General features: G+C 46.2%; 2 protein-coding genes across 4 annotated transcripts in view; one reads left to right on the top strand and one right to left on the bottom strand.

Moving 5' to 3' along the window:
- Nucleotides 1–12598, top strand: part of LOC149372257 (diuretic hormone class 2-like) — a 221422-nt gene that overhangs the window by 92934 nt on the left and 115890 nt on the right. The window lies entirely within an intron of this gene.
- The window catches only part of LOC149372258 (putative fatty acyl-CoA reductase CG5065), an 87307-nt gene that overhangs the window by 18036 nt on the left and 56673 nt on the right, over nt 1–12598 (bottom strand). For both annotated transcript variants that reach the window (XM_089566670.1, XM_089566669.1), the window contains exon 2: nt 2739–2855. In XM_089566670.1, the coding sequence (XP_089422796.1) occupies nt 2739–2855 (117 nt within the window). The remainder of the gene's footprint in view (nt 1–2738; nt 2856–12598) is intronic.

Here is a 12598-nt window from a genome sequence, read left to right as displayed (position 1 = left end):
TGACAAAACCGGAAGGCTCATTAACTGCGTGTAGTACAGTTAACGAGCCGAATAAAGACCCGAAAATAGAGCTTGCACCTGTTCCCGTGCACAAAACAGATTAGAATTCAAGTCTTCCAATGTATTGTACATTTCTAATAGTTAAAAAATCAGGTAACGCAAAGAAACATGCGTTGCCCCAAGGGGTCCTGTTAGCTCGAGTCGACTTAAGCAACTTACGCCAATTGAGCAACGAATAGCTACTGAAAAATGTCGACAGCGTTTTCGCGAACAACGGCGATAACCTCAGAGCAATCCCCCACACCTGCTGACGATTGCGGCCAATCCTCGGCCCGATCACACGCATACATGATTGCGCATTTACGCAACTCCACATCGGGGGTGATGTCCGGTGTCTGGCGTGCGGCGCTTGTTAGCAAGCTGGAACGCGCGACATATGCAGCGTGACGCCATCTCGCTCAAGGCCACATTTTCACTTTCCCGTAATCGGCTGCCTCTGGAAATGAAGAAATGCACCTGGCGGTCGCGCCTCACGTATCGTGCCAACGCAACGTCACCGTTACTCGAGCTCTTTCACCTTTTTAGGTGCAAGGCTGCGACAGGTAGACCGAGCAAACGAGCAGAACATAGAGATGGAGGCGTGGACAGAGACGAGCGTTGACTGGAATAAACCGAATGATTCACATCGGTGTAGAAACGACGGGCTGTAGTAGCGGTGTTGGCGTGTGTCGCCTTCGCAAGGTGACGAAAAGGCACGGGGGAACACCTGCGCTTGAGGCGTCGCAGCCTGCCGCTTCGTTGATCGACTACGGACACGATGAAGACAAAACGGCACCTGTCTAAGCCGCGCCCATCCTGTAGTTGTGATGATTTTCGTGGAAGGAAACACATCACATGTGTGCATCAAATGACGCGTCGGTGTCTCTCGCCTATCCACTACATTCACCGAGAAAATGTGCCTCAAGTGACTAACCACAACCAAGCGAAATGATGGTTTGGTTTGGTTTATGGGGTTTAACGCCCCAAAGCGACTAAGGCTATGAGAGACGCCGTAGTGGAGGGCTCCGGAAATTTCGACCACCTGGGGTTCTTTAACGTGCACTGACATCGCACAGTACACGGGCCTCTAGAATTTCTCCTCCAAAGAAATTCCAGCCGCCGCGGCTGGGATCGAACCCGCGTCTTTTGGGTCAGCAGCCGAGCACCATAACCACTGAGCCACCGCGGCGGCCAAGCGAAATGAATCAACCTATCTCCTAGCTAGAACGGTCGCAGAGCTTTATTGGAAAAGCGTGCTCGAAGTCCTTCTGCACGTTCGCGAGGAGACTTTGTAGAGCGTCATTGAAAACTTTGTCCTTGCAATGTAGCATTGTGCGCTGCCGTGGGATCGCTGCCGTTCCTTGGCGGCCGATCGCCCCAGGCCGCGGAACTTTCCAGGGGCGGATGCGGCCTCAAGACACCGGACTCGCCCTTCGTCGGGGGTGACGCGGCGGAACGCGTTCGGGGGGTTTTCTCGGTCACGCCGGCCGAGAGACAAACATACCGACGGACCGGCGTGGCTTGCCGGCGTCTGCTGCTGCCGCCAGCCGGCCGGCCCTGACACGGCCCTGAAAGGGGGCCGCGTTCGCCCGCCGCCCAACCTGTAGCCGCTTCCGCGGTTCGCTTCCGCCGCAACCTTGGCCAAGGTCGGTCGACGCCAGGAGGGGGAGGAGGCGTCATGTTTCCAAACGGACTCGGCTTCCTCGGATGACCACTCTCGCTAGGCCCGTTTGTTTACACGCAGCCAGTTGGTGGCGGGCGCTCGTGGCGCTCCGCCGTTGTCGGTCACGTGGAAAAACGATAAGGCAAAGCAAGCGCGTGGCCCAAGGCTCTGCTGCAAGACGCGTTGATGCTGGCGCATTCGATGCACTGTGGAGACGAGTTGCTGGGCACGTCTTATTAGTCGAACCTCGTTACAACGAAATGATTTATATCGAAGTAATGGATATAGCGAAGGAATGACGATTCCCCTTGGAAGCTCGGTCAGCACGGGCTGTAACGAAGTAATTGCCATAAAGAATATAGTGTGTAGGTAATAGATAGCTGAGCCGACCCTTCCCCCCCCCCCCCCCCCCTTCCCTATATGTGTAGCCTTTAGTGTGGACCCCATGAGTAGCGGCCCCCCCATCGGCACAGTCCGCCAGCCAGACGATGTTTGTCGATAACTCACTCTTTCATGAAACCGAGTGGGATTGACTGTACGGATGAGACGGTAGGATGTCCTGGTATTGCCATATCATGTGGAGAAGCATGCACTGTCGAAGCCGCTCCGGATGCGTATGAAGGCTGCGGGACAGGTGCTGAAATTCATCGGCAACAAACCAGAAGTCGTGAAAGCTAAGGCTAACCATTACGACGCGCATAACAGAGCGATTGTGCTGGGCGCAGCCCCTCGTCAAGCCTTTAATAGGCTTTTTGGCTGCACCCCTAGCATCCTTGTGATGTTGAAATAAAGATGACTTGACTTTACTTGGCTACCATAAGCGGCGAAGGCCATCATGCGCTATATCGAGTGAACCGAAATGACGCACGAGGGTGACATGGCATGGACATAAAGGTCTTTAGCATCACATAGAGGTGCTGTACAAAGAATGAAAGAAAAAAAAAAGATGGCAGTTTTCACCACCCACTAAACATAGACTCGTGAAGCTCCAACAAATTATGTTCGCAGGCTTTCGGAGCGTAGGTGAATGACTAACCTGCATTTTGAGGATGTCCGCAATGCGGTCATCGGCGCGGAGTCCCCTCTTGCCACGCACGATCAGGTAGATCGAGCCAACGTCGGGGCAGGAACGGAGTATTTTTTCCAACAAGACCTGCGATGAGAGCAAGAAGAGGCACATATATCACCACATTAATCTCTGTGACCGCGATGTCAACGCCATAGTTGAGAAACGCGCTCGCACTTCCGACTCGCCTGTGCGCAATGAACCCTCGAAACAACTTACAAGCAGGTGGCGGGCACACACCGACGACTATTAATTAGCAAACCACTCAACGCTACACGTCAAAAAACAAGAACGGTTCGTATAAGTCATGTATACTAAATCCATCACAGGTGGTATGTCCTGATATGTACTCCGCAATATAGCATCGCAAGTTTGCAGTTTGGAGCTACGGAAATTTGGTATCAAAACTGCAGAATTGCACTCTAAAGCCAAAGGTCGGAGGATTCACTAAGTAACTGCTAACCATTTACTTATCACACAGATCACTACCTTCTCAGTAACTAGAGGTAGTAAATGTAGAATTAGTGAAAGTTACTTCCTCAAGAAGCTAGTAAAGAGCACTACAGTCGCTAACAAAAAGCTAGTAGCTAGTATTTACTAAGAAGATGGGTAGAAACTTTTCTTATATATTGCTACGTTCTTCGTACGGTGCGCTGACATGGCTTGTTAAATTTGTGCATACTGGAAAAATAAAAAACCAACATGGTCAATTTGACTAATTCCCGAAACCAGTCAGAGCTATCAAAGCCTGCTGACCATCACACACTTAGGGTTAGGCTTATTGCGCATTACATGCCCAAATTATGCGAGGTGATGGCATCAAACAACCTTATCGAGCACAAACAAAGGTCCAGAATGCAAGAAAAGCAGAAGTCAGAAAGGCTCACACACTCATGACACACGCACTGTGTGTGCACAAGTAAACCAGTCTTATACGAGGTCTGTTAGAAAAGTATCCGACTTTATTTTTTTTTTGCGAACACCTGATGGATATGAAACAAGCGCGCTTGCACCAGCCGACGTTGAACCTTCGTGCGCATGTACGAATATTTTCCGGCCTGCCGATAGCGTCAGTCGCTGGGACGCAGCGTTTGAGTGAGGCAGTGCGCAGTGCTCTCGTCGGTTTTTTATTACAAGGAAAATGGCGGAGCGACAGGAGCAGCGCTACTGCATCAAATTTTGCCAGAAACCGGATGACAGCCGAGTGGAAACTGTTCGGAATATTCAGAGCGGCTTTCGGGGAAGATGCTATGAGCAGCACACAAATTAAACAGTGGTTCAATTGATTTAAAGATGGCCGCACATTAGCGGAGAGCGAGCCACGCTCCGGTCGGCCACCAACATGCCGAAATGACCACGTCATTGCCGAAGTGAACGCTGTGGTGATGCGGGACCGTCGTGTGACTATCCGAGAAACTGTGGAAGAGGTGGACATCAGCAATTTTTCTGCACATTCCATTATTCCCGAAGATTTGGCCATGGAGAGAGTTGCGGCGAAATTCGTGCCGAAGCTGCTCACGGCGGAGCAAAAGCAGCTGCGTGTTGAAGTCTCGCAGGACATGCTAGATTCCACAAACAGTGACCCCGACTTCATAAACACCACAATCACTGGTGACGAGTCTTGAGTGTACGGGTACGACCCGGAAACCAAATCCCAGTCGTCACAGTGGAAGCATTTCATGTCACCGAGACAAAAGAAGGCCCGCCAAGTGCGCAGCAATGTCAAAGTGATGCTGACAGCTTTCTTTGACTCCCTCTGAGTGGCACACCACGAGTAAGCACTCCACAGGGTCAAACAATGACCAAAGAGTACTACAGGGATGTCCTCCGTTGCCTACGTAATGCTGTGCGGCGCAAGAACCCGGAGTTGAGGTCAACAGGAAAGTGGCGCATCCATCACGACAATGCTCCTGCGCATTCCTCGCACTTGATTCAGATTTTTTGGCGAAATACCACACTCCTGTAGTTCAACAGACTCCTTACTCTCCTGCTATAGCCCCTGCGATTTCTGGCTGGTTCCCAAAATCAAAAGGCCATTGAAAGGAGCGTGATTTCAGACAAGGAAGAACATTATGGCTGCAACGACAGCTGAGCTAAACTCCATTCCGAAAGGGGCCTTTTCGGAATACTTCGCACAATGGCAGCACCGCTGGGAGAAGTGTGTGGAGTCCCAAGTAGACTACTTTAAAGGTGACTAGGTTTGGAACGCTCCAATTATGCAAGTTTTTTTTCTACGGCCAAAGGTCGGATACTTTTCTAACAGACCTCGTATACTGCGTGAATCTGACTCAGTTACGGGCGATATAGAGGCTCTCACCCGCTGAGCTAAGATTCCAGCGTTAATCATGAAGTTGAAACTGTAGAAGCAGCTTAGTCTACCTAACCGTACGCACCTTCTGAAATATTTAATTACAAAATCCAATTTATTCACACAACAGCCTTGGTCCGTTATATTGTTTGACTTTATTTTAGGGTTAAAGGAACGGTTACTGCGTACTACATACTAACAAGAGACCATGCATAGTTAGTAAAAAGGTAGCAAGGCCTACTTTTACTAAGTATATCTTGAAGAGTAAATAGTAAAGAAAACAGAAAAGGGAGCCATTGTTCGTAACTGCTGCACCTGATATATTTTTACTACCTTTTTTTTTTAAGAGTGGCATTATTATGCGGACACCAACACCTGAAGTAACACTCGTTAAACAACTTTTTAGCCTCTGCATTAAATTGGTGCAATCACGAATAGGTGAGTAGAAGCATACGAGAACGTAATGAATCCATACGCACTGAGGAAGCGTCACACATGTCTGCGCAGGTAAGAACATTTTGTCAGCAGCCTTACATATACAGGAACAAATATTGTGCGCTCGTTTCTTTTTTTCACTTAACTATAGTATACGAATGATAATTGCTCTTTTGGCAGCGCAGTAATGAAGTACGGTATGGTTTATGGTAATGACCATTCTGGAGTGCTTGGCACTGTACCGCAACCTCACTACAGTAGCGCCTCTTTATATTACACCGATCATTTCCCTTTCCATTGTTTGGCGCTCCGTGCTTAGCGTAACCAAATAAATACATAGAAAAGAAATGACACTAGACTAAGAATAAACAATTAAGAGTATTTAGTAAGAGAATGAAAAACATTTACTATTCTATTCTAAGCGCCAAAAAGTGGTTATGCTAAGGGTTCAAACTACACATTCGTTCTGTATTTTCAGTTGAACTATTTCATTCCGCTGAATAACGCAAGTTATGAAAAAACAGCGTTTGAAGAGAAATACTCGATCACTCATGCAGCACAGGCCAGATTCGACGTACAAAACGTGCTTCTTTTCTGGGAACTGTTCCGTAATACTTATTCAAGCGTGACCCTTATCAAAGTGTGGAGTCCTCATCAAAAGGGTTTAAAACGGAAACTGGAAAGATTGCAAAGGATGTCAGCACGTTTTATATGCTCTAAATACCGCCGCACTGATTCAGTCACAGCAATGCTAAAAGAGTGTCAGCTAGAATCACTAGAAGTAAGAAGACTAAAGCAGAAATTGAAACTTTTTTTTCTCATAATGAATGATAAAGTCAAAGTTAATAAACATCACTATGTTGCACCTCCCCTGAAGCGTTGCCCTCGGAAAAATCACAGTAAAGTATTACAACCTATTATTACACGTACTGATGTCTATCGCTACTCCTTTTTTCCCGATGCTGTAGAAATTTGGAATAAACTACCAAGTGACGTTGTGGACCAAACAGATGTAGACAAATTTGTGATAGGTGTGAACGCGTTCCTGGAAGATTGCTGTGCAAATCTGTAATTCTGTGCATTTGAGTGTTTCTTTTTTTAGCGAAGAGAATTGCACTTGTGTCTATATATGTTTCCCTCCCTGTAATGACCCTCATGCAGAGGGTTAACAGTATGGATAAATAAATAAATAAAAAAAAAGTACTCAGGCATTTTTTTTTTGATCAGATAGGATATTTGCATTTTCGCAATGCGTTTCTTTTATTTTTCATTTATTCTTCTTTCACGCTGAAGACACACCAATTAGTGATTCTATTCGTGGCAGGGAGGCTGTTTTATGATGCGCGGCTGGTTCACCCAGCGTATGACGCAGTGATTAGTGCTTTGCGTCATTTCGCGAAATGAGCATCAACTTGGCGATCTGCCCAGCAGTGATCGGCTAACTTACCACTCTACTCACCAGATTTCCAAGTAAATGACCTTCTGGATATTGCAGCCTATGTTACGCAAGCCAGGAAATAGTGTGGACTAGATTGATACAACCGCATGCTTGCAGCTTGCTCTACTGCTGTGCGCACGTGGCATTTCCTGCGAACCGACTTCTGCTTTAGTTTCAATGCGATTGCACTAAAAGCCTCAGCTGGAATAAAAAAAGTCTCGTCGGTCATGAAGTTAGCCGATTGTTTAAAGGGAAGTGTCGTCACCAGACCGGAAGAAACGTCACTTCCGGTAAAGGCATTAACAGCTTCTAATGCTACTGCATTGCCAACCCATGAGGTTTCATACTCTGTTTCATACATTAGGTGCAACGCTGCCAAAGCTGGCGCTCTTGTTTGCGCTGCCTACATCCGCGATCAAAAAGTAGTGCCGTCTTTTAGTAACCGAGAAATAGTAAATGCTTTGCCTGCTGGCTTATCACATAATACATTTGTACTGAGCTTGAATAAATACACTCTTATTGTTGAGGATACGCTGTCGCTTTCTCCTGCCTTATACCACTCGGCCACAGAGTAAGCGCGGAGTAACACACCTCACTTTATTTTTCCGTGCGGACTACTTGCGTACCTTTCACACCGTTGCACCTTGTGTTTTCAGGGGGGGGTAATATGCCCTGCCTGCTAGCCAATTTTGAACCAGCCAGAAGATATCGGTGCATAACTGAATACAAACCCGACATTCACTTCAAATAGGAGAAAAGTTCCCTCAACAGCGACAATACTGCGTGCCTACGAGTCAGCGCGCAAAAACTTTTAAAAAGAAGCAAATAAAATGCACAAAAAGTCAAGAAAATGTTTATAAATATAGAAAAATTTAATATAAAGGGGGTTACGCAAAATTAAATGATAAGTTATCTGAGTTTAGCACGTCGTATCTAACAGATTTCACCACTCGTTCCATTGAAACCCACTGGTCGCTTTTCAGACACAAAATGCACGAACTCATCGATGCACACGTTCCCACCATAACCGTAACCGAAAGATCAATGTCACCCTGGTTCAACACTACATTAAAACGCCTAAGCAGCAAAAAGAAAAGACAATATCGAACAGCTAAACGCTTAAACACCCCTTCCGCTTGAGAAAAATACTACACCACTGACAAAACACTTCAATTACTGATCACTAGAACCAAGCGCGCCTTCTATTCAAATACGTTGCCTAATATGCTACTCACAAATCCTAGACAATTCTGGAAAATTATTAACCCAACCCAATCCAATCCCTTATCTCTTCTCGACGAACACAACAATCCTATTCCTGATCCGGCAGTGCCTCAAGCTCTAAACTCCGTATTTTCATCCATATTTACTAATGAGCCTGATGATAACCTCCCAGATTTCCCGCAATACAATCACCCAGTCATGCCTGCCATTACCTTTGACGCTATTGGCATCGAGAATTTAATAGACAACCTTATGGTCTCATCCTCAGCCGGTGTTGAATCAACTCCAAACTACTCAATAACACAAAAAATATCACAAGCCTAATACTCTCGTACATATTTCAGCAATCATTATGATCTGGAGTGGTGCCACAGGACTGGAAGGTAGGCAAGGTGATTCCAGTACCAAAAAAAGGTTTGCCATCTTCATGCAAGAGCTATCGTCCCATATCCCTCACAAGCATTTGTTCGAAGTTAATGGAACATGTAATTTACTCTCACATCGTCAATTTCCTTATGTCAATAAATTTCTTTCATCCGTCTCAGCACGGTTTCCGAAAAGGTATGTCATGTGACACTCAACTAGCTCTCTTCATTAATGACGTTAGTACTAACCTAGACCTTAACATACCAGTGGATGCATTAGTTTTGGATTTTGAGAAAGCTTTCGACAAAGTTCCCCATAGACGGCTATTTCTTAAACTTTCACGACTGAACCTTAACCCTCTCATTCTTGATTGGATACGAAGCTTCCTCACTAACCGTCAACAGTTCGTACAGGCTAATGGACACTCCTCCCCCTTGCACCCCGTTGTTTCTGGTGTGCCACAAGGCACAGTACTCGGCCCTTTGCTTTTCTTAACCTACATTAATGACTTGCCTACTGCTATCACTTCTAACATGCGACTGTTTGCCGACGACTGCGTAATCTACCGGCCTATCACTAACAGCAGCGATCCCGAAATATTGCAAGCAGACCTGGACTACATCGAATCTTGGTGCAGCAAATGGCTCATGTCTTTAAACACTAATAAAACATCGTTAATTGCATTTCATCGCAGGCAGTCCTTTGTTTCACCAAATTACTATATCTCTGGCTCCGTAATTTCCGCTGTTCAATCTTATAAATGCCTTGGTGTCACCATCTATAATTCCCTGAACTGGGCGTCCCACATTTCTAACATTACTAAAGACGCCAACCGCGTGCTCGGTTTTTTACGCCGTAACCAGCGACTAGTACCTCTTTCTATAAAACAGCTTACCTACATAACACTCGTTCGTCCCAAATTGGAGTACGCATGTGCAGTTTGGGACCCTCAGCAATCAAATCTTTCTCTCGCCCTCGAATCCATTCAAAATCGTGCAGCAAGATTCATTCATTCGAACTACTCCTATCATTCAAGTGTCACTAATACGAAGTTCTAATCTAATCTTCCATCCCTCGATTCGCGTCGTAAAATAGCCAGACTATGCCTTTTTCACAAGTTTTACCACTCATCACTTGGAAGCTGTGTCATCGTCCCTGCACATCGAGCCTCTCACCGCCTTAACCACAGCAAAGCAGTCTACCCGCCATCAGCACATACCACTGCGCATCTGAACGCTTTTTTCGTTCAGACAGCAAAGGACTGGAATCGCCTTCCTGCCGAAGCAGTTCACCACATTCATCCAGACCGCTTCAAGTCATTCATCGAAAGAATAACGTAAAGCCTGTAATAAGCCCACCCCTCATGTAATACCCCAACTGGGGCATTTGAGGTATAATAAATAAAATAAAATAAAACCGTAATAAAACGGGCTAGGATTGAAGCTGTTGTGAACTGCCACAATCGCTTGTCTTCGCCTTGCAGGGAATGCGGTTAAATTTATAACTTATGGTGTTTTACGTCCCAAAGCGACTCAGGCTATGAGAGATGCTGTAGTGGAAAACTCCGGATAACTTCGACCACCTGGGGTCCTTTAGTGTGCACTTAAATCGCGCAGCACGCAGGCCTCTAGCATTTCGCCTCCATAGAAATGCGATCGCCACGAACGGGATCAATCCGTTTTATGATCTACGACAAGAGCCAAGAATTTGCTTTTGTGTAAAGCCGTTGAAAGTTTACGAACAGTTTACAAAGCAGCATGCGGCGCGCCAAGCATATTCTCAATTTTTGCGGGTTGACTGTCAAGCGCGCACAAAACAGGCGAACGCAGTCAAATAGTTTAGGGCAATATACATTTCAAACAGCTGTCGAAGTGCGGAGAAAGCAAAATCTTCCAGGTCATCCACCTCACGCCCGAAAACGCACGCCGGGTGTTTGGCACCAATGGCAGGTGCCCGACAGCCTAAACCGTTTGCGGCTTACTTGGGACTTGACCAGCGGTATACGTGCAATGGCGAACGGGAAATTCTGACAGCACTCGTAGCGTCACCGAGAAGGACGTTCCATACTACGCGCTTTTGATAGCGTCATTCACTCAGGTGAGAAGGAAAAATACAAACATACAAACCGAGTAATACAGGGTCTGTTCTGAAAGTAGTAGGACTGGTTTTTTCCTGGGCGAACGGGCGGACCAGAGGCGGTCTGCGCATGCAGGATCGCTGAAGGGGGATATTGGAAATGCTGGGGAAAATCAACAGTCGGCTCTCGGCTGTTGAAGAGAGGAGGTCGCTTGTACTGCGAACCCCTGTCGAAACGTCTCGTCACGCAGAATCGTCGAGCGTTTACTGGATCAGCGATACGCAATCAAATTTTGAGTAAAACAACATGATTAAGGAGGCCTACGGTGACGCTTCCATGGGTAGATCAGATGTTTTTGAGTGGCACAAGCTTTTCGAGAAGGTAAGGAAAGAGTGGAGGAAGACGACCACTCCAGACGCCCTTCGACCAGCAAGACCAAGGAAAATGTGTAGCGAGTGGAACATTTACTTAACAGTGATCGTAGAATGAGTATCAGGATGATTGATGATGACTTGAGCATTCCTCAAACCCAAGTTTTTGAGATCGTGACAGAAAACTTATCTGTGAGGAAAGCGTGCGCGAAGTTGGTGCCGGGAGTGCTGTCAGAGGAGGAAAAGACCAACCGGTAGGATCTTCTTCATCATGTGAATGAGGACACCGATTTTTTGCTCAGCACAAGGCGGCAACGCTGCCTTAGTCTCCCTAGAGCCTCGACTTGGTCCCGCCAGACTTTTTTCTATTCCCGAGAATAAAATCGACGCTCGAGGGGAAACATCACGGATCGGTAGAGGTGGTTCAACAGGCCGTGACGAGGGAGCTAAACAGCATTCCGGTCCATGCCTTCCTGGAGGCGCACGAAAACTGTAAAACTCATTGGCAGCAGCGTGTAGGTGCGGAAGGGTGCTACCTTGAAAAATTGTAATCGTTTGTACTATTCTCTTGAATAAATTGTTTAAAAAAATGAGTCCTACTACTTTCAGAACCGACCATGTATAACTGATCCACTGAACGACTAAGCGGACAACTGCGAATGCGCACACAAGAAGAGGCGATATATTTTCATATTTGATTAAAATTGATTCTCAATTGTACTTTTGTACTTCTCAATTGTTCTCAATTGTACTTTTGCGTTGCTTGTTTTGTTGTAATTATATCGTTCGTTACTATCGCACCTGTTTTGCTTTTCCCTCCTGTATGTATTTCCCTCTCCTGCTTGGACATACAGCATGTCCGCAGTATTCAATAAATAAATAATTTGATTTGATTATAATGGCGCAAGGAAATATAGGCCCGAGCGCGCTTTGGCTGATGTATTTTGTCCGCACAGAGTAATTATAGGAAGATGGTGGTTAGAAAAGACAGCGACCGGTGTGTAGGACGAGGAATATAAAAATAATCAAATAGGAGATGAAAAGGTAAAATTGGAAAACTAGTTGCCCAGAAGCCTAATGGACCACTTCTTACTTTAGCGTCGAACGAATGTAGTGAATGTAGTCAATTGTTATGGCGCGAGTGCATCTGCGGCCAAAGAGCGCCATGGCACGAGGCATTTTTCGTTTTGCTCAATGTGGGGCCAAAGACCCATATCTCAAACATTTCAACCTGAATAAGCCGTGGAGAATGAGGCTTTAGGCACATCAGGGCATGGTCACGCCCTCAGTCCTGAAGGTATGAATGATGGTATGTTACACGTGAATTAATATCATTAACGATGAGACACACAAGATAAAAAGCTTGCACCATATAAAGGAATGAAGCATGGCAAAACCTAATCAGGGGTGCATTTTCAGTGCCAAATAAGCAGAAGACATCTAAAGCTAGACTTGGCACCAGAGCCTAACACACAGAAGCTCCAAACATCTAGTGATCAAAGCTATGGACCTGACGTGAGAGGGAGCGGGCTCCCAAAAACCGTCGATCATATGCCTGAAGAGTATAAAATGCTCTGATATTTGCTCGTTTTACAATGAGGCCCGTATATA

Source organism: Amblyomma mixtum, chromosome 1 (genome assembly GCF_055824585.1).
Source record: "Amblyomma mixtum isolate Tamu chromosome 1, ASM5582458v1, whole genome shotgun sequence".
Lineage (NCBI taxonomy): Eukaryota > Metazoa > Arthropoda > Arachnida > Ixodida > Ixodidae > Amblyomma > Amblyomma mixtum.
This window is presented reverse-complemented; position numbering and strand designations above follow the sequence as displayed.